The sequence below is a fragment of the Anomaloglossus baeobatrachus genome, chromosome 1 (assembly GCF_048569485.1).
Source record: "Anomaloglossus baeobatrachus isolate aAnoBae1 chromosome 1, aAnoBae1.hap1, whole genome shotgun sequence".
NCBI classification, from domain to species: Eukaryota; Metazoa; Chordata; class Amphibia; order Anura; family Aromobatidae; genus Anomaloglossus; species Anomaloglossus baeobatrachus.
This window is the reverse complement of record NC_134353.1, coordinates 845,382,020-845,405,435: the sequence shown is the minus strand read 5'-3', so window position 1 is coordinate 845,405,435 and position 23,416 is coordinate 845,382,020. Positions and strand designations below refer to the sequence as shown.

Sequence of the window (23,416 nt, the reverse complement as noted above, 5' to 3'; positions counted from 1 at the left end):
GTGTCTGGGTAGGAGCCCAGGCACTGTCAGCAAGGTCGGCAGACGGTGGTGGCTGTCTGCAGGAGTTAGTGGACCTCTGCGGAACCATAGGACCGGGGTCGGGCGGTGGCCTGCCGGTACCGAACCGGGGAGCGGAGTGAAGCTAAGCACAAAGGCAGGGCCATCGGACCCCGACTAGGCTTGGAGCCGACGACAACGGTCAAATCCGAGAGTGACCGGAACCCAAGGGGTTTCCTAACACCCAAGACCCGACAGAAGGCAACAGTCCACACCGTGAGGATACACAGCCACCGCCATAGGCTAGAGATCCAAGGGCCAGCACCTGCAGGCAAATCGGGCTCCTTCGGCACCTATATGCCGGGGAGTGGACTACCGTTGGGCAACCATCGGAGTCAACACATTCTACACAGGTGCAGGGAAAGACAGCCACCATCAACCTGTCCGAGGAGAGCAAAGACACTGCAGCCGGCTGCGGGACCCATCCATCCAGCCGTTTGGTTTACCAGAGACTCTGTGAATTTGTGCCTGAGTGAGTACCACAGTGCCATCCGGCACCGCGCCGCGCTGCCCCTGCAACCATGCACCCCGGCCATCCTGCCTCCCCGTACCGCCACCGGGCCCCGGGATCACCAACCCCTACCCACGGAGGGGACAACATCCTAGCTGCTCCCTACCATCGCTCCCGGGATCCCCGTCACCAGCAGCGGTGGTGCCCTTTATCACCACGACCCGTGGGTGGCGTCACAAACTATCTCCCAAAACAAACCACCCCCTTTTCACTCGTGGGTGAGGAACGCTGCTCGAGTCCCCGGGTCCGGCCCACCGCTCGAGCAACCGAGCAGCAGCAGCAGCCGCGGACCCGAGCGTAGCGAGCGCAGCCCCTCTGCCTGCGACAGTTTTCCGCTGATCATCCATGTGTAAAAAGCTTTACATTGGTCATGATGGGACCCTTGAGGAGACTGGACATAGGACTGGAAGAGGTCATGGTCTGCACTGTAATGGTGGACTAGGTTGCAGTGGGATGCACTGGCCCAATTAGACTGAACTATGTCTGTTAATGCAAAGTGAAAATGTAATGTACAGGAAGATACTGTATGTGCCCACTCTCTGGAGTGTAAAGTTGTGAAAGACAATTAACCCGTCCATTAAAATGTTGTGGTTTAAAGTGAATAGTTGATCTCCTTGTGCGTGTGAGTCATCATCCGGTCCTGGCCAGCCATCACTGGCGACAATATGGTGCCTGCAGGGGTTCCCAGCATACACGGCAGAAGTTCACATACCCAGCCAAGACCAGGTATTTCATGTAGCCACGCCAGGGCATCCGAAGTCAATCCCTCGGCCTCGACTACTGCCTCGTGCTACGCTACACGATCAACAGATGGGTTTCCAAATTCAGGGGACAGAAAGGTGCACGGTAGTCGCTCAGCCACACTAGGGGTGTACAGAGCACCCTAATCAACACAGGGGAATAACGAGTATTTTTAACACAACGGAGGGACATATTTATAAAGCAATTAAGAAATTTTATAGAGGATATATCCACCATACAAATTTGTGCTCATATTAAATTGTGTTTTGGGGTCACAGAGTCCCTTTAATCTGTCAATTACTCAATAATTAGATTTTTCCCAACATCATCTGCTGTAAAAATGAATAAGATAGTTTTGAACTTTTACCTTTTTCTTGCTGAAATGACACAGATCTCCTTGAATCCCATTCTGTTGAAACTGAGAATGTGTCATAATCCTGTAGAGATTGTAACAAAAAGTGCAATTAATTGTGCCCAAGACATTTATGGCATATACAGTTGAAACCAGTATAAAAGCCTCACCTTTTATAACATTATCTGACTGATCATGATTAACCGACTTTTTTTTTGGCTAAGACCAATGAGATAGAGCTGTATGGCTTGTTCTCCTAAAGGGACTCACTGGATGGATGACTGTTCAAACCAAGAACAGGCGCTCGGTGCATCACGACGGGGCCAGTTATTTAAGTGCACTTTTACACCTGCTTGTTTTACCTCTATCGCCTTCCTCCCCTTTTTTTTGACAGCTCTGGTTTGATAAAGCTAGAGTAGTCCGGAGATAGATGGAAAACAAGCAGGAGGGAAGGTGTATTTAATTAATTAGCTCTGCCGTGATGTACTGAGCGCCTGTACTGGGTTAGAACATTCATCCTGTGCTGACAGAGGCCCTTAAAGGGCAATTTACATGGAACGATTTTCTCATACTTGCAATTATTTTTATCCGTTTCAGAGCTAACAATAAGCATAATTTCAATACACAATAGTTTAAACATTTGCTAGGAAATGTCTAATAACTATTATCACACAGAAACTCCAAATACAGTATATGATGCAGAAAGTATGATTTAATCGGAGTACATCATCTGGGCTGTATCCCATTTCTGCTTCTCGCTACATTCTGGTTCACTGCCCGACCTATGTTTTTCTCAACAATCCGTGAGATGAAGGCCATGTTGTTTGACAGAAATGTTACGTTCATTTTGAATTGCGGTTCTGATTAAACTACCCTTTTCTGCATCATATATTTGGAGATTCACTGTTTTTGTGATTTATTAATGGGGTGGTGTCCTATCCGAGTACCCAGTAGCAGTGGCATAACTTGAAGCGCATGGGCCCAAAATCAAAAGCACCAAGGGTGCAACAATTATCACACATGTTTCATAATAATGGTCTTTTAATATATAGTTAGGTCCAGAAATATTTGGACAGTGACACAATTTTCGCGAGTTGGGCTCTGCATGCCACCACATTGGATTTGAAATGAAACCTCTACAACAGAATTCAAGTGCAGATTGTAACGTTTAATTTGAAGGTTTGAACAAAAATATCTGATAGAAATTGTAGGAATTGTGCACATTTCTTTACAAACACTCCACATTTTAGGAGGTCAAAAGTAATTGGACAAATAAACCAAACCCAAACAAAATATTTTTATTTTCAATATTTTGTTGCAAATCTTTTGGAGGCAATCACTGCCTTAAGTCTGGAACCCATGGACATCACCAAACGCTGGGTTTCCAACTTCTTAATGCTTTGCCAGGCCTTTACAGCCGCAGCCTTCAGGTCTTGCTTGTTTGTGGGTCTTTCCGTCTTAAGTCTGGATTTGAGCAAGTGAAATGCATGCTCAATTGGGTTAAGATCTGGTGATTGACTTGGCCATTGCAGAATGTTCCACTTTTTTGCACTCATGAACTCCTGGGTAGCTTTGGCTGTATACTTGGGGTCATTGTCCATCTGTACTATGAAGCGCCGTCCGATCAACTTTGCGGCATTTGGCTGAATCTGGGCTGAAAGTATATCCCGGTACACTTCAGAATTCATCCGGCTACTCTTGTCTGCTGTTATGTCATCAATAAACACAAGTGACCCAGTGCCATTGAAAGCCATGCATGCCCATGCCATCACGTTGCCTCCACCATGTTTTACAGAGGATGTGGTGTGCCTTGGATCATGTGCCGTTCCCTTTCTTCTCCAACCTTTTTTCTTCCCATCATTCTGGTACAGGTTGATCTTTGTCTCATCTGTCCATAGAATACTTTTCCAGAACTGAGCTGGCTTCATGAGGTGTTTTTCAGCAAATTTAACTCTGGCCTGTCTATTTTTGGAATTGATGAATGGTTTTCATCTAGATGTGAACCCTTTGTATTTACTTTCATGGAGTCTTCTCTTTACTGTTGACTTAGAGACAGATACACCTACTTCACTGAGAGTGTTCTGGACTTCAGTTGATGTTGTGAACGGGTTCTTCTTCACCAAAGAAAGTATGCGGCGATCATCCACCACTGTTGTCATCCATGGACGCCCAGGCCTTTTTGAGTTCCCAAGCTCACCAGTCAATTCCTTTTTTCTCAGAATGTAGCCGACTGTTCATTTTGCTACTCCAAGCATGTCTGCTATCTCTCTGATGGATTTTTTCTTTTTTTTCAGCCTCAGGATGTTCTGCTTCACCTCAATTGAGAGTTCCTTAGACCGCATGTTGTCTGGTCACAGCAACAGCTTCCAAATGCAAAACCACACACCTGTAATCAACCCCAGACCTTTTAACTACTTCATTGATTACAGGTTAACGAGGGAGACGCCTTCAGAGTTAATTGCAGCCCTTAGAGTCCCTTGTCCAATTACTTTTGGTCCCTTGAAAAAGAGGAGGCTATGCATTACAGAGCTATGATTCCTAAACCCTTTCTCCGATTTGGATGTGAAAACTCTCATATTGCAGCTGGGAGTGTGCACTTTCAGCCCATATTATATATATAATTGTATTTCTGAACATGTTTTTGTAAACAGCTAAAATAACAAAACTTGTGTCACTGTCCAAATATTTCTGGCCCTGACTGTAGGACAAACAAACTTTTGGGCCCCCCTAGGTCCCAGGGCTTGGACACAATTGCAACCCCTGAAAAAAAGAGAATATGCCCCTACCCAGTAGTCTAACAGAGTGACGTATACCTCTTCTTAATAATAACTATTATCATTACATATAGATGGGCCTTTAATAGCTCCAAGACATTGATGATGTCCCTGACTAAAGTACTGGATGGGGTTGGCTGACCTACATTTCACTTTACATATGCATGAGAACCGAGAGTTTTTATGTGCAAAAATAGACAAATTTTATTAGGTACAGCAGGTGAATAATCATAAAATCACATAAAATCAATATTTACAGGACCCAGAACTGGGGTACATGCCATGTCAGGGCTCAATTTCAGACAAAAGTTATATAGCAATGCGCCCATTCTGGTGCATATATTAAGTGCATTTAAGCAATATCAGCCTGTCAGAAATATTACCCCTCAAAGGCCCCATCACATCGCGGCTAATGCCATACTGTCTTCGGTATATCTACCAATTGGTGGTGGGGTGGTATGGCCCAGCCTGGTCACAGGAGCAACCTCAAAAGGGCGACGTACGTTTCGAACAGCGGTATGTTAAAATCTTCATCAGGATAGAGGTATTCTAACCATCTATCCCAAGGCTCCGGTTTTAAATGAACGCGCTAATCAGATCAGTCCGGAAGTTCGCACACGGCGCATGCGCCGGCCCACAGGCAAGTCCCACGAGACCGCAGCCGTCACGTCATAATCGCGCATGCGCGGGAGCGTGGACGCATCTCCATGGTTCCCGCGCAGGCGCGAGACGGCCAGACGGCGGCGATCAGGCAGGGACGAGCATGTGAGCCGGCGCACGCGCACAGGAACCACCGGAACTCACCAGAAGCGTAACAGCATATACAAGTATTATGTTGCAGGTATATAAAGTCCACAATTGCAGAGAGTGACAGGCATAATGACATTAATTATATTATATTACACAGGAAGCATCCTTTTCATCTTTAATAATCCATATGGATATCCTGTCACACTTCCACCAATGATAGTTTTTGTCACACTAACCTGCAATCACAAAAAGTATGAAGGAGACTTGGGGATAGATGGACAGAGGAGTGCAAATTAAAAATAATTAAAAATGATAAGATTATAGGTGGTTAGGAAGAAGGACGGTGGTATCACAATCAAAAAGTGAGACAAAGGAGATATGCAAATTATCTATCCCTGCAGGATTCATCCACAGGGCTGTATATCTCCTAATATATGTGTGAACACGTATGCTCATGTGTATTTCCTAGGTGGTGTTACAGGAAGGGCGAATAACTAACGGCTTCATTGAGACCTCTAGGGACCAGAGTGTCCAAGGTCACGATCCACTTCGTCTCGCATTGTGCTAGACGTTTCCTGAGGTCACCACCCCTGATTCCTCCCACTATGGCATCAATGCCTCTGATTTTAAGTTTGGAGGGGTCACAGGAGTGGTGAGATCTGAAATGTCGAGGTAATGTTTTTAGAACACTTGGATCAACCTCTGATTTGGCCGCAGCATAATGTCATTATGCCTGTCACTCTCTGCAATTGTGGACTTTATGTACCTGCAACATAATACTTGTATATGCTGTTACGCTTCTGGTGAGTTCCGGTGGTTCCTGTGCGCGTGCGCCGGCTCACATGCTCGTCCCTGCCTGATCACCGCCGTCTGGCCGTCTCGCACCTGCGCGGGAGCCATGGAGACGCGTCCACGCTCCCGCGCATGCGCGATTATGACGTGACGGAGGCGGTCTCGCGGGACTTGCCTGTGGGCTGGCGCATGCGCCGTGTGTGAACTTCCGGGCCGATCTGATTAGCGCGTTCATTTAAAACCGGAGCCTTGGGATAGATGGTTAGAATACCTCTATCCTGATGAAGATTTTTAACATACCGCTGTTCGAAACGTACGTCGCCCTTTTGAGGTTGCTCTTGTGAATTAATCTACTAAACTATCTTCAGCTTAAAAGAAAAAACAAACAAACACAGATACCTTAAAGGGAACTTGTCAGGTTCAATATGCACCCAGAACCACGAGCAGTTCTGGGTGCATATTACAAATCCCTGCCTAACCGTCCCTGTATACTGTCATGCTCCCAGGGTCCCGGCACTGCTCCGTACCCACTGATCCGGTCTCGGTGTCCCGGCACCGCTCTGTACCCACTGATCCGGTCCACGTCCTCACCGATAGCAGCCGCTGCTCCAGCTCCTGCTCCCCTGCGTCCCCCGTGCTCTCTGCTCGGCGGTCCCTCCGGCTTACTGCGACTCGGGACTTTGCCCCCGTCCCTCTGCGCCCTGTCCCCGGCCTCCTGTGCTTTCCTCTGGCTCGCGGACTTTACGCATGCGCGTTAGGGCGCGGGCACGCTCAGTCACCTTGTCTTATAGGGCCAGCATCCCTGGCACAGGATGTGGCTGATTGCAGGTGCAGGGTATAAAAGACTTCCTGTTACTTACGGGCGGTGCTTGTTCAACAAGTTCTCTCAGCTAGTAGCTTGTGATAGTGTTCAAGCCCTTTGTGTTCAGTCATTAACCCTGTCTCTGTCTTCAGAACCTGACGCCTGGATTGCCTCAGCTGGTCCGGCTCCCTGGAGATTCCCCGGTGTCCGTTTGCAGTGGATCTCTCCATCGTCCCCTGCTTCACTTCGCCACCGGTTCTGGATTCCATCTGAAGTCTCCAGTCCGCCCTCGTCACTGGTCCCGGACTCCGCCTGCGGCCCTCACCTGGCTCCGGTCATCCGTTCCGATTCCCTCCGGACTTTCTGAGGACGCTCCCGGTACCCCGCCTGTGTTCCGGCCACTGTGCATCTAGGCCCTCTGGGGTGGTCGCCAGACAGTCCCTGTATAGGGGTTCGCTCTTGGTGGCCTCCCTGGGGGAGTCCGGTGCACGGCCCAGTGGGTCCACTCCTGGACTGATACGTAACATATACAGTAGCATAGATAAAGAGATCTTTAGAAAAAGTATTTCTAAAGATCATTTATGATATGCTAGTCACAAGGGCGTTATTTACCCTAACTAGTCCGCCCTCTTAGCATGTTAGCACGCCCCACTGGGATTGCTAACATGCTGTTCTATGCCCATTGCCCAGCGTCATCGGCATGGATGCACGTACCTGTGTCCATTGTCACCGCCTCAGACACAGGGTTTAAGGTCAGTGCATAAACCAATTTCAATTTATAATTTAGAGGATCAATTGAAAACCATTTAACTACTCTCTAAAACATAACATTTATTATATTCATATTAAAATACTATAGCAATCAATACAAGATTGGAAAAATTTCCAGATATATCAAGAGACATCAAAGTCGTGATTAGTGATAGTTCAGTGAAGTCCTAATATAGGTCAGTGGGCAAAGGGTGTACACCACCAGTTGTATTTAGTTAGGTATATAGTTATGATAAACTAAGGGGGTCTAAATACTCCCTAATGTTAACCCTACCTGGCAACGGAGGTCAAAAACACCTTAATTTTTTGGGTGCCCCCCGTTCCTCGGCGGCTAGCCCTAATTGCCCCTGTCACTATAATGATAATCTTATCCCACCACCAGAAATTAATGTGCTGGAGTGCAGATTCAGTCATATGTCATAATAAAAAATAAAATTAATGGGTCTAATCAGAATGATGGACTTATGGTCCCGGTACTTATCCTGCCAGGACTAGCTTGACCGCAGCTTGATCCCGACGCGTTTCCCCCCAACGTCTTGGGGTTCATCAGGGGATATCAGTATATCAAATTATTTTTAATAAATTTGGGCCATCAATCTATAATGAAAAGGGGTAAGTATTCCTTAGTTACATCTATGACACTTTAATTAACATATGACCCATAATGAATTGCACATACCTCCTCATCATATCAATCCACGTATTAGGAATTCTGTATAGTCCTCATGTGGTTCAGTTAGAGTTCAATTGGAGTTCTGTAACCCCCCATCATCCGATATTCAATATAGATAGTGTAAGAGCCCCCAGCAGCAATACTCTGGAGGACTCTGCAGCTAGTGAGTGCCTGCAATGGCAGCGTTTCACTGCTGCATCCGATCCAAGCTGCGGTCAAGCTAGTCCTGGCAGGATAAGTACCGGGACCATAAGTCCATCATTCTGATTAGACCCATTAATTTATGTATGTTCTCAGTTATACAGCCTTACAGGTTAATCTCTAGACTGAGAATTGAAATTTCAAGTATTTACATGAAATTTGGACATAACCCTGTGCATTGAATTTTATTATGACATATGACTGAATCTGCACTCCAGCACATTAATTTCTGGTGGTGGGATAAGATTATCATTATAGTGACAGGGGCAATTAGGGCTAGCCGCCGAGGAACGGGGGGCACCCAAAAAATTAAGGTGTTTTTGACCTCCGTTGCCAGGTAGGGTTAACATTAGGGAGTATTTAGACCCCCTTAGTTTATCATAACTATATACCTAACTAAATACAACTGGTGGTGTACACCCTTTGCCCACTGACCTATATTAGGACTTCACTGAACTATCACTAATCACGACTTTGATGTCTCTTGATATATCTGGAAATTTTTCCAATCTTGTATTGATTGCTATAGTATTTTAATATGAATATAATAAATGTTATGTTTTAGAGAGTAGTTAAATGGTTTTTAAGGTCAGTGCACATGATCAGAAGTCACTGCACATCCGGTCTTGCGCACTATGAAGCCGGGTGTATGGGTCCCAACTTCAGAAAGGTCTAGTGTGCTTGACCGGAAGTGCTGTGACTTCTGATCATGTACACTGACCCTAAACCCACCATCTGAAGTGGAGACAATGGACACAGGTACACGTATCACCGCTGATGAAGCAGGGCATTGAATAGAACACTCCTGTGGGCGTGCTAACATGATAAGAGGGTGGACTAGTCGGGGGAAATAATACCCTTGCGACTAGTCCCTAGACTCACTGGCAAATTATAAAGGATCTTTAGAAATACTTTTTCTAAAGATCTGTTTATCTATGCTACTAGATACAGGGACAGTTAGGCAGGGATTAGCAATATACACCAGAACTGCTTGTGGGTCTGGGTGCATATTGCACCTGACAGGTTCCCTTTAAACTTTTTTTTACGGACTGGGCAAAAAAATGCCGAATTTTTACGAACTGTCCTGAAATTTCAGTGAATTGCGGACCACTAGACCATGAAATGGGATCCAAAGTCATGTGCCATTTACAGTTCTGGACTCTAATATTGTGGCAGAGAAGCCTTTAGGCCAGCCCAGCCGATAGGGTCAAAAGCCTTCATAGAGATCAGATGAAAACGGGCTGACAAAAGTTTATTGATGGATCAAAATACATATCAAACGGCATCAGCCAACATTGGATTATTTCAGCCAACAATGCAGCCACTGCTTTTTATCGTCTAAAAAACCCATTGCTAAGCTGTGGTGACCACTGACGCCACTGATTTGTTGCAGAGGTCACAAACTACTACTTTCTTTTCACAGCTTTATGTACGGTATCTCAACATAAATAAAAATATTATTATATGGCGCACATTCATAATAATAAGATGTGTAATGAATTTACAAAGTAACAAAATGTTATATTTAATTACAACTCCATTAATCTATGGAAGATAAGTCTTACCTGGTGGTGCGGGGACACTCGATTTGATGCCATTACATTGCTGGGTAAAAAATGTCAAATCCACTAGTGGAATTACTGAAAATAAGGGGAAACAAAAAACACAATTAGCCTCCAAAATTTCCAAACATTGTACATTTTTACTATCTTACCCCGATCAATTTACTTAACCACAATGGAAAGATAAACAGTATATTGTATTTTTACAAATGCCATATCTGACTTAGGGATTACTTCCATTGTGCGAGTTCTTGGGAAATGCTTGTGGTCAGGTTGGCTAATATGCAATTTACATCGAGTGCCCTGTGGCGTCAGTGTGACTTGGCCTTCAGGTATGAGTATTGACAATCAAGCACATTAAAACTGTGGATAATGACGGAAATGTTTGCAAATAGTAAATCATTCTATTTTATTTGGCAAATATTCTAAAGACACTCCAGTAAAAACAATTTCCCATTCTAATGTATTTGCTGCTCTCAACTTCAGGTAGCTGCCTAACAGCAGACAAATCTCCATCATATCTGCAGAACTGTGACTGTGCAGAATGCAGGCTGTTATTGTGACTGTGCAAATTGCAGGCTGTTACTGTGACTGTGCAGAGTGCGGGCTGTTACTGTAACTGTGCAGATTGAGGGCTGTTACTGTGACTGTGCAGAGTGCAGGCTATTACTCTGACTGTGCAGAGTGTGGGCTGTTACTGTAACTGTGCAGAGTGCGGGCTGTTAGTGTGACTGTGCAGAGTGTGGGCTGTGACTGTGCAGAGTGCGGGCTGTTACTGTGACTGTGCACAGTGCGGGCTGTTACTGTGACTGCAGAGTGCGGGCTGTTACTGTGACTGTGCAGAGTGCGGGCTGTTACTGTGACTGTGCAGAGTGCGGACTGTTACTCTGACTCTGCAGAGTGCGGGCTGTTACTCTGACTCTGCAGAGCTTGGGCTGTTACTGTGACTGTGCAGAGTGTGGCCTGTTACTGTGCAGAGTGTGGCCTGTTACTGTGACTGTGCAGAGTGCAGGCAGTTACTGTGACTGTGCAGAGTGTGGGTTGTTACTGTGACTGTGCAGAGTGTGGGCTGTTACTGTGACTGTGCAGAGTGCGGGCTGTTACTGTGACTGTGCAGAGTGCGGGCTGTTACTGTGACTCTGCAGAGTGTGGGCTTTTACTGTGACTGGACAGAGTGTGGGCTGTTACTGCTCTGACTCTGCAGAGTGCAGGCAGTTACTGTGACTGTGCATAGTGCGGGCAGTTACTGTGACTGTGCAGAGTGCGGTCAGTTACTGTGACTTTGCAGAGTGTGTGCTGTTACTGTGACTGTGCAGAGTGCGTGCTGTTACTGTGACTGTGCAGAGTGTGCGCTGTTACTGTGACTGTGCAGAGTGTGGGCTGTGACTGTGCAGAGTGCGGGCTGTTACTGTGACTGTGCACAGTGCGGGCTGTTACTGTGACTGTGCAGAGTGCGGGCTGTTACTGTGACTGTGCAGAGTGCGGGCTGTTACTGTGAATGTGCAGAGTGCGGACTGTTACTCTGACTCTGCAGAGTGCGGGCTGTTACTCTGACTCTGCAGAGCTTGGGCTGTTACTGTGACTGTGCAGAGTGTGGCCTGTTACTGTGCAGAGTGTGGCCTGTTACTGTGACTGTGCAGAGTGCAGGCAGTTACTGTGACTGTGCAGAGTGTGGGTTGTTACTGTGACTGTGCAGAGTGTGGGCTGTTACTGTGACTGTGCAGAGTGCGGGCTGTTACTGTGACTGTGCAGAGTGCGGGCTGTTACTGTGACTCTGCAGAGTGTGGGCTTTTACTGTGACTGGACAGAGTGCGGGCTGTTACTGCTCTGACTCTGCAGAGTGCAGGCAGTTACTGTGACTGTGCATAGTGCGGGCAGTTACTGTGACTGTGCAGAGTGCGGTCAGTTACTGTGACTTTGCAGAGTGTGTGCTGTTACTGTGACTGTGCAGAGTGCGTGCTGTGACTGTGCAGAGTGTGGGTTGTTACTGTGACTGTGCAGAGTGTGGGCTGTTACTGTGCAGAGTGCGGGCTGTTACTGTGACTGTGCAGAGTGCAGGCAGTTACTGTGACTGTGCAGAGTGCGGGCAGTTACTGTGACTGTGCAGAGTGCGGTCAGTTACTGTGACTTTGCAGAGTGTGTGCTGTTACTGTGACTGTGCAGAGTGCGTGCTGTTACTGTGACTGTGCAGAGTGCGGGCTGTGACTGTGCAGAGTGTGTGCTGTTACTGTGACTGTGCAGAGTGCGTGCTGTTACTGTGACTGTGCAGAGTGTGGGTTGTTACTGTGACTGTGCAAAGTGCGGGCTGTTACTATGACTGTGCAGAGTGCGGACTAACAAGGCGACCATCAGCTCAATGCAGAGGGTACTCACACTCACCCATTATCCACCAGTCACTGGAAGGAAGCGACAAAGTTTCATGTGCCCTATTAAATAGATAATAATGGGCAAACTTGGTTCCCAATATAATGTCTTCCATTTCTTCATCTCATTTCTTTTAGTATTCTGTTCCCCTTCCTTATACACCCAATGAACAGCTACATAAAATTATATGATTTTCTTTCATTTTTAAACCAATTAGTCAGTGTGTATGAGAGGTTCAATATGTGATACAGGAAGGTTGAGGTTGGGACTAATATTTGGGCGATTAAATTGTAGGATTACACCTTAGCATACATCTACCAAATGTTGTATCTAAGGCACTGCAAGAAACAGTAACATGCAAAGCTAGCAAATAAATGTTTCAGCGAACATGACGTTGTATACCCAACATATTGTTGGAATTATTTTAATTTTTGAGGTACATAGACAGTATTAAAATTCACTAAGCGTGTTGAATACTTTTTCACTGGGTCACTTCTCATTATTACACATCACTTAATTTATGGCCTTCAGTGGTTTGATTTAATTGCCTGTGTGGATTGGATGGGCTCTTACCGATATCTGGTGACAAATTCATGCCAATAGCACCTTAAGGCCTTGTGCGCACACTGCGTTGTTACCCGCGGTTTTGCTGCAGAAATTTCTTGAGAAATGTTTGTAATCTTTCTGCAGACATTTCCCAGCAAAACCTATGGGGAAAAAAATTGCTGTGCGCACACTGCGTTTTTTTCTCAAAAAAATTCTTTCTGCAGAATTTCTTGAGAAAATTTCTTGAGAAAATGTGCATGTCACTTCTTTTCCGCAGGTACAGTACAGACCAAAAGTTTGGACACACCTACTCATTCAATGAGTTTTCTTTATTTTCATGACTCTGATAATTGTAGAGTCACATTGAAGGCATCAAAACTATGAATTAACACATGTGGAATTAAATACTTAAAAAAGTGTGAAACAACTGAAAATATGTCTTATATGCTAGGTTCTTCAAAGTAGCCACCTTTTGCTTTCATTACTGCTTTGCACACTCTTGGCATTCTCTTGATGAGCTTCAAGAGGTAGTCACCAGAAATGGTCTTCCAACAGTCTTGAAGGAGTTCCCAGAGATGCTTAGCACTTGTTGGCCCTTTTGCCTTCACTCTGCGGTCCAGTTCACCCCAAACCATCTCGATTGGGTTTAGGTCTGGTGACTGTGGAGACCAGGTCATCTGGCGTAGCACCCCATCACTCTCCTTCTTAGTCAAATAGCCCTTACACAGCCTGGAGGTGTGTTTGGGGTCATTGTCCTGTTGAAAAATAAATGATGGTCCAGCTAAACGCAAACCGGATGGAATAGCATGCCGCGGCAAGATGCTGTGGTAGCCATGCTGGTTCTGTATGCCTTCAATTTTGAATAAATCCCCAACAGTGTCACCAGCAAAGCACCCCTACACCATCACACCCCCTCCTCTATGCTTCACGGTGGGAACCAGGCATGTAGAGTCCATCCGTTCACCTTTTCTACAAAGACACGGTGGTTGGATCCAAAGATCTCAAATTTGGACTCATCAGACCAAAGCACAGATTTCCACTGGCCTAATGTCCATTCCTTGTGTTCTTTAGCCCAAACAAGTCTCTTCTGCTTGTTGCCTGTCCTTAGCAGTGGTTTCCTAGCAGCTATTTTACCATGAAGGCCTGCTGCACAAAGTCTCCTCTTAACAGTTTTTCTAGAGATGAGAAGGTGTGTCCAAAAGTTTGGTCTGTACTGTACCTGCGGTATTTCACTCCATTCACTGTAATGTAATCGCGAAATACCGCGGATATACCGCAGGTAGCAAATGATGTGCAGTATAGCCGCGGTTTAGCTGCGGTAATGTTCATCACTGCCTACGTTTTTCAGGGAAGTGATGTCATTATGACAGGAAAAGGAAGCGGAGCAGAGAGTAAACACACACATCACACTCCCTGGACGCCGCACAGAAGCACTTCCGTGTGACCTCCGTCGGGTGCCCGTGCAGTCTGTGTCCCGCTCCAGCCCCGCAGCTGCCTGCACTGCATTGTGTCAGTGTCTGCCCGCCCTGCAGTATCAGCAGCTTCTCGTTGGACCCCCTTATTGGATTACGCCGGACCCGGATTTTATTGTTCTTTTCAATAAATTGGTGAAAGAGGGAATGTTTTGGGGAGTGTTTTTTCAAATAAAACTTTGTCGTCTATTTTTTATTTCTTACTGACTGGGTTCCTAATATCAAGTATCTGATAGACGCTGTGACATCACTAACCCCAGGGCCTGATGCCAGGTGACATTACACATCTGGCATCAACCCCATATATTACCCCATTTGCCACAGCACCAGGGCAATGGGATGAGTTGGGGCAAAGTGCCAGGATTGGCACATCTAATGTATGCGCCACTTCTGGGGTGGCTGTGGCCTGCTATTTTTAGGCTAGGGAGTGTCCAATAATGGTGGACCTCCCTAGTCTGAGAATACCAGACCACAGCTGTCCGCTTTACAATAGCTGGTGATCCAATTTGGGGGGGACCCCACGTTTTTGTTTTAAATTATTTATTTAATGTAAAATAACAGCATGGGGTGCTCTCTGTTTTGGATTACTAGCCAAGGTAAAGCTGCCAGCTGTGGTCTGCAGGCTGCAGCCGTCCGCTTTACCCTAGCTGGCTACAAAAGATATGGGGGACCTCACGTCGTTTTTTTTAATTATTTATTTTTTGGCTAAATACAAGGCTAAGCACCCTTTAGTGCCACATGAAAGTCACTAAAGGGTGCCAGCTTAGAATATGCAGGGAGGTGGGACATTATATAGGTCTTTCTCATCTATTATCTATCTATCTATCTATTCATCTATCCAACTTTCCCTCTATCCATTATCTATCTATTATCTATATTATTTATTGCAGTTACAGCATAAAAAACTGCAGGGACCAACCTGTGGAAAAACCGCGGCAAAAACGCATGCGTTTTTCCCGTGGTTTTGGTGCGTTTTTTTTACTGCAGGTAACTTCAACTCCCAGAAGTTTCTCAAGAAATGTTCTTGAGAAAAATCACTTTTCTAGTGCGCACATAATCTAGAAATATAATGTATTTACTTAGAAAATTGGTGACATGTTCAGTACTTATTTCACCCGCTGTAGATTTTGCTGCAGATTTGGCACTGAGTCTAAGAGGAACTGGACCTATTAGAAAGTGAAGTGGAATAGGCACTAAGGCAGTTGCCAAACCACAAAGCATTTGGTGTTGTTGTATCACTGCAGAGCTACTCAAACCAAAGAACTGGAAAAGACCAATTTTCACCCCAATACTAAAGAAAGGTGACGCCAGGGGATGGGCCAACTGTAGGACAATCGCTCTGTTTCCCCATGCCAGCAACATGCTAGAAGAGCATGAGAAGGACTTGAAAAAATCTGATCTTGAAGTTAAAAGAAGAAAGTGAGACAATGGGACTCACCAAATGGCTAAACCACCACCAAGGAAGTTCATATGAAGACTTAGAAGCTAGGAAAAAGAGGATCGGCACATCCAAAAATATGTTAAAAAATTTCTTCTTTATTTACACATAACTTACAGTGCTGGCCAAAAGTATTGGCACCCCTGCAATTATATAATACTCAGTTTCTTCTTGAAAATAATTACAATCACAAATTCTTTGGTATTATTATCTTCATTTATTTTGCTTGCAATGAAAAAACACAAAAGAGAAATGAAACAAAAATCAAATCATTGATCATTTCACACAAAACTCCAAAAATGGGACAGACAAAAGTATTGGCACCCTTAGCCTAATACTTGGTTGCACAACCTTTAGCCAAAATAACTGCGAACAACCGCTTCCGGTAACCATCACTGAGTTTCTTACAATGCTCTGCTGGAATTTTAGACCATTCTTCTTTGGCAAACTGCTCCAGGTCCCTGAGATTTGAAGGGTGCCTTCTTCAAACTGCCATTTTGAGATCTCTCCACAGGTGTTCTATGGGATTCAGGTCTTGACTCATTGCTGGCCACTTTAGTAGTCTCCAGTGCTTTCTATCAAACCATTTTCTAGTGCTTTTTGAAGTGTGTTTTGGGTCATTGTCCTGCTGGAAGACCCATGACCTCTGAGGAAGACCCAGCTTTCTCACCCTACATTATGCTGCAAAATTTGTTGGTAGTCTTCAGACTTCATAATGCCATGCACACGGTCAAGCAGTCCAGTGCCAGAGGCAGCAAAGCAACCCCAAAACATCAGGGAACCTCCACCATGTTTGACTGTAGGGACCGTGCTCTTTTCTTTGAATGCCTTTTCTTTGAATGCAAACTCCAGCCTGGCTTTTTTATGTCTCGGGGTAAGAAGTGGGGTTTTCCTGGGTATCCTACCATACAGTCCCTTTTCATTCAGACGCCGAAGGATAGTACGGGTTGACACTGTTGTACCCTCGGACTGCAGGGCAGCTTGAACTTGTTTATGTTTGTTGTGGAGTTATATCCTATTTGGGAATTTTTTTTCTTTCATTGAAGACAAATTAAATGAAGATAATAATACCAAAGAATTTGTGATTGCAATCATTTTCAAGAAGAAACTAAGTATTATCTGACAGAATTGCAGGGGTGCCAATACTTTTGGCCAGCACTGTAAAAGTCAATCCAAGACATAGTAGCCCTATGAAGAAGTAGAAGCTTTGTTTTTCTTGGGTCCCTCATAAATAAGAGTGGCAGTACCATGGCAGAGATGATGCAATAAATAGGGGTGTTGGGGCGTGCAACCATGGTGAGCATGAACCAATATGGAAGTACAGGAACGTCTCAATCACCATCAAACAAAGACTGACCACTGCAGTTACATTCCCAATTGCGACAAATGGATGTAAGACGTGGACACTTACAAAAGCAGATAGAAGAAAAACTGATGACTGACTTGTGATACTAGGGACGGCTTCTTCGAAACCCACAGACACCTAGGATCACCATCAAAGATTTTTTGACCACATTCCTGGAAGAAAAGATCACCAAACAGAAAATGACCTATTTTTCACATGCGAATGGGAATGAACTTCATGCAACTGAAAGAAGCCAAGGAAAACATGGAAGATGCATAGAAATGGCGCAGAACACAATCGTTTCTCCAGCTGGGACAAACGCTTTATGGTTAGTCATTTGGACATAGATGCATGGCGGTTTCATAACAGCTTATTCCCAGCAGCATATTGAGACACAGCGATGGCTGATTGTCACCTCTGGCCGGCGGGGGGTTTATTCCCCCTGTATTCAGATGGAATCAAACAGCAACTTTCTGCTCTGCCAACTACAGTCCAGGTCTCAGTCCTAACTAATGGAAGCTCTTGTCCTGTTCATGACTCTCTATCCAGTGGCCACTGCTTGGCTTGAGTTATTTGACATCTTCCTATCAGCCATTTATGCGGCCTACCCATAATGGTCTATTTGTACCTGTAATATAACGGAATCCATTGTAGTTAACAAGGTCCACCTGGTAAAGTTTGCATTTGTTATGTAACGTATCTGACCCTCACTTGAATTCCATTTTTTAATCATATGCTAAATAGTTGCAAGTTAAATGTATGTATGAGATATCCAAGATGGTTGTCTATAATGTGAAGGTAGTCTCACGCTCAAAGCTGTTCTGGATGGTGTAATATGGAACCTGAAAGGCATACATTACTACCCTTTTGCTCGACAGTGTACATTTCTCTCCCACATCAGACTCAGGTACCAAGGAAATTACAATAAAGTCAATTGAAAAATCGATTACATACAGTTAGGTCCAGAAATATTTGGACAGTGACACAATTTTCGCGAGTTGGGCTCTGCATGCCACCACATTGGATTTGAAATGAAACCTCTACAACAGAATTCAAGTGCAGATTGTAACGTTTAATATGAAGGTTTGAACAAAAATATCTGATAGAAATTGTAGGAATTGTACACATTTCATTACAAACACTCCACATTTTAGGAGGTCAAAAGTAATTGGACAAATAAACCAAACCCAAACAAAATATTTTTATTTTCAATATTTTGTTGCGAATCCTTTGGAGGCAATCACTGCCTTAAGTCTGGAACCCATGGACATCACCAAACGCTGGGTTTCCTCCTTCTTAATGCTTTGCCAGGCCTTTACAGCCGCAGCCTTCAGGTCTTGCTTGTTTGTGAGTCTTTCCGTCTTAAGTCTGGATTTGAGCAAGTGAAATGCATGCTCAATTGGGTTAAGATCTGGTGATTGACTTGGCCATTGCAGAATGTTCCACTTTTTTGCACTCATGAACTCCTGGGTAGCTTTGGCGTATGCTTGGGGTCATTGTCCATCTGTACTATGAAGCACCGTCCGATCAACTTTGCGGCATTTGGCTGAATCTGGGCTGAAAGTATATCCCGGTACACTTCAGAATTCATCCGGCTACTCTTGTCTGCTGTTATGTCATCAATAAACACAAGTGACCCAGTGCCATTGAAAGCCATGCATGCCCATGCCATCACGTTGCCTCCACCATGTTTTACAGAGGATGTGGTGTGCCTTGGATCATGTGCCGTTCCCTTTCTTCTCCAAACTTTTTTCTTCCCATCATTCTGGTACAGTTTGATCTTTGTCTCATCTGTCCATAGAATACTTTTCCAGAACTGAGCTGGCTTCATGAGGTGTTTTTCAGCAAATTTAACTCTGGCCTGTCTATTTTTGGAATTGATGAATGGTTTGCATCTAGATGTGAACCCTTTGTATTTACTTTCATGGAGTCTTCTCTTTACTGTTGACTTAGAGACAGATACACCTACTTCACTGAGAGTGTTCTGGACTTCAGTTGATGTTGTGAACGGGTTCTTCTTCACCAAAGAAAGTATGCGGCGATCATCCACCACTGTTGTCATCCGTGGACGCCCAGGCCTTTTTGAGTTCCCAAGCTCACCAGTCAATTCCTTTTTTCTCAGAATGTACCCGACTGTTGATTTTGCTACTCCAAGCATGTCTGCTATCTCTCTGATGGATTTTTTCTTTTTTTTCAGCCTCAGGATGTTCTGCTTCACCTCAATTGAGAGTTCCTTAGACCGCATGTTGTCTGGTCACAGCAACAGCTTCCAAATGCAAAACCACACACCTGTAATCAACCCCAGACCTTTTAACTACTTCATTGATTACAGGTTAACGAGGGAGACGCCTTCAGAGTTAATTGCAGCCCTTAGAGTCCCTTGTCCAATTACTTTTGGTCCCTTGAAAAAGAGGAGGCTATGCATTACAGAGCTATGATTCCTAAACCCTTTCTCCGATTTGGATGTGAAAACTCTCATATTGCAGCTGGGAGTGTGCACTTTCAGCCCATATTATATATATAATTGTATTTCTGAACATGTTTTTGTAAACAGCTAAAATAACAAAACTTGTGTCACTGTCCAAATATTTCTGGACCTAACTGTATAATGTGCCAATATGATGCCCATGTAAAACAATAATCAACAGCTAGTGAGGCGTGACCCGGCCGCACTCATGGCATTAATGTAGTAACAGGGATAACTGACACCTTTTCAAGAATCTTACAATTTATTGCTTTTGTACCAAACAGGCTTTTATAGGATTGTTTTATGCTATTAAAGAACATCGATCGACTTACACAGACAGTAATGGCAGCAGGGTCTGCATCCAGACTGGTAGGATTATTGCAAGCATGCCTCTGCATTGTGATTACTCAGTGACTAATGCAAAAAAATGAATAAATAAAAAAATTATATATATATATATATATATATATATATATATATATATATGACAACCTGTCCAGATTTTAAGGGGAACCTGTCACCAGATTTGTCCCTTATAAACTAAGGCCACCATCAGTGGGCATCACTACTCTTCGGTCCAGCGCCTCCTCCTTTCTTCCTGTCCTACTTCCCAGCTCCATGTGGATGACGCTTCCTATGTCATCAACACAGAGGCCTCCATTGCGCTCCTGCACTTGCGCACTTCGTTCTGCCCTGCTGAGGGCAGATCAAAGTATAGTAAAGCGCATGCATGAGTGGTATTTGACAGTTCCCCATGCCTGCACATTACAGTACTTTGCTCTGCTCTCAGCAGGGCAGATCAACGTGTGTATGCGCAGGAGCACAATGGTGGCCTCTGTGAGGATGACATAGGACACATCAACCACAGGGAGCTGGGAAAGAGGATGGCGAGGGAAGGAAGAGAGGAGGCACTGGACCGAGAACAGTAACGCTCATCAGACCCAACCACCCCACAGGTAAGTATAATTAAAGCTGTTTTTTATGTTACAGATCGGCCTGGGGTCTTATATAAAGAATGTTAGAATGCTGTATAGAAGGGCTCACCGGTGGTGGCCGCAGATTATAGTCGCCAAATCTGGTGACAGGTTGCCTTTAATCTCTAAATTACCGCATCATATTTCTGTAATACCTCAATGCAGTCCACGATAACAATGTGCTTGGGGTGTCGTTACTATTTTAAGTGCAACATAAAAGAAGTGGAGTCCTTGAATGTTTCTGATGACTGTATATTATTACAACAATAGGATTTAAAGAAGGAAACAAAGATCATCATAAGTATTTACTAATGAATGGTTAAGGCAGATTGATAGACCGTATGTCCCTGCATTTAAAGGTGTCGGGCAAATATCCCTTAATAAACATCTATAGATATGCAAAACATAATTTTTCAGTTAGAATAAGCAAAAAAAATGTTCCTGTGGTCCTGATCCAGTCCTGGTTTAATCGTATATACACCCCAAGGATGCAGGTTCTCTGCCCTAGCCATTGGTGCCTTCTTTTGACCTACGAAGTGTAATTATGCCACTTGCCTCATTTGGCAGGAGCTGGACCTTTCAAGTAGAGTCCAGACATTAGCTATAGAGGCAGAATAAAGAGGCATTCAAATGGGATAATATGGGGAGGTACTATATACAAGGGTCAATATGCAGGGTCCAGGGGCATTATGTTAGGTGCTATAAAGTTACATGAGAAATAGGTTATATACAGGAGGGTAATATAAAGAGGCATACCAAAGGAGCATATGCTTTTCTAGGAAATAGTAAAATGTATGGTACTGTTATTTTTTTATTTTTTTTTATTAAGTGTGGCCAAATTTCTTAATAGAAGACATCAGCATTACTTTGGTAAATTATGGTGTATGCTTGCAACTGGGGAAGCTCCTCTCCGATGACTGTACACTCCCGCCATCTATTGCTCACACTGTCGCAAGGCAATTTACAATGGTCTTATCCTTCAAAAATCTCGGCATTCACATTAGCGAATGGGTGGTGGACTTTGAAACACTTAACATCAGTCCTTTATTCATTTATTGGTTCACTTTCAACACAAAACCTCAACCTCTTGCAAACTCTCTCCGATATAGGAAGAGCTACCCTACCCAAAATGATCTCCATGCCACAGCTTCAGTATCTTTTACACCAGAGGTCCCCAACTCCAGTCCTCAAGGCCCACCAACAGTGCAGGTTTTTGGGATTTCCTTAGTATTGCACAGGTGTTAATGTAATTACCTGCCCAGGTGCTGGTTCCAACAGCAGTGCAATGCTAAGGAAATCCTGAAAACATGCACTGTTGGTGGGCCTTGAGGACTGGAGTTGGGGAACCCTGTTTTACACAACTCATCCGCGTGACTGCCCTTCACATTATATTCAGAGATTTCTTTTGGAGAAAAAGTACTCCTAGAATTAGGCCTAAAGAGGATGGAGGAGATTTAAGTCTGACTCATTCCAAGATTTTTTTATCTACTCATTTCCAACATCTAGTCGGCTTGTGACTTTCTGTCCCCCTCAACTAGGATAAGTAGGCATATTGCTGAAAGGGCTAGATCTCCTTGAGTCTCTTGAAGGAGGCAGACTTGGATATGTGGAGGTGGTCGAGTCCTTACCTGCTTTATGCTATATGTTGTCTACTTGTATTGCAAATGGTGTTTTATACTTAACATATTATATTGATTGTTATAAATGTGTGTTAAATACTGACCCAAAAAAAAGGGGGGGGGGGAAGAAGTGAGCCAAGGATATGAGAGATCAACCAGACAATGGATATAGGTGAAAAAATATATAGTAAATCTTTTTTTGGTGTCACATTGTGACTTCCTCAAGGGCAAATAGAAATGTCTATTTGCCCTTGAGGAAGTCAAAACGTGACGATACGCATGGGGCTGGGACCACCAGGAACTCTAAGTATTTTGCTGAGGGTTTTCCATATATATTTTTTTTTTCTAGGAAACTAATATTCACCCAGGGGACATCTTATTGTTCCAGACCTCTAAATTGTATGTCCTCCATGTATCTTTAGCATGGCAAATTTGCTGAATCTCATACTATGTGTATAGACTTGTGCTTATTTCATGCAGTGTCTTAGGAATCAGTTCCCTGTCTACAAGACATCATTTGACTGTTGTGAGCTTCAACAGTCTTTGGGGAGGAATGCTTGGTTATCTAAATAGATGAGACTAATTGGTCACCTGTGTTTCAAACCCTGCAGTATATTCAATTTAATTGATTTTGCTGCAATTAATATTTGTATTATCATACATGTTTCACTTATATCCTGGTGGTCCACTTTTGTGGTTTTTAATTGTTTTTATTGTACATGTTTGTTGCTAATGGCTTTTCCATGTTTACATTTTTGTATGTTTGATCTGTGTTGTTGGTGACACCAATAAAGATTTACTGTATATTTTTTCACCTATATCATTGTCTGGATGATCTCTCAAATCCTTGGCTCACTATCCCCCTCCCCTTTTTTTGGTCAGTGTCTTTTTATTGCCAGGGGAGATCCCAGAAGTGTAGCAGTGCCCTCCCTCTCTCTTTTGTACAAATGTGTGTTAAATGTAACTGCTGCTAGCGGAGTGTAGGTTCTCAATGTAGCAGAGCCAGCAGACAACATCTAGATGGCGGGCTGGAGCAGCAGTAGGTTAGACATAAGATAGGACAGCTTGCACCCAACCACTGACTCATTTTTAACAATATGAAAAAAAGCATGATTTTGATAAGGTGAGTGCCACCGATTTTTTCTTTTGTGTATGAACTGTCTTTTAGAGTGAGCACCACCTTACCGCTACAAGGGGTTTCCACC

At 44.2% G+C, this 23,416-nt stretch overlaps 1 protein-coding gene across 1 annotated transcript in view; it reads right to left on the bottom strand.

The window, feature by feature from the left end:
• Positions 1-17,295, bottom strand: part of LOC142301101 (low-density lipoprotein receptor class A domain-containing protein 1-like) — a 29,196-nt gene extending 11,901 nt beyond the window's left edge. Inside the window, exons 1-3 of the mRNA XM_075342124.1 lie at positions 17,218-17,295; positions 9,990-10,064; positions 1,677-1,746 (exon numbers count right to left, since the gene is read on the bottom strand). Of these exons, the coding sequence (XP_075198239.1) occupies positions 1,677-1,746; positions 9,990-10,022 (103 nt within the window). The 5' untranslated portion in view covers positions 10,023-10,064; positions 17,218-17,295. The remainder of the gene's footprint in view (positions 1-1,676; positions 1,747-9,989; positions 10,065-17,217) is intronic.
• Between the last annotated feature and the right edge of the window lie 6,121 nt (positions 17,296-23,416).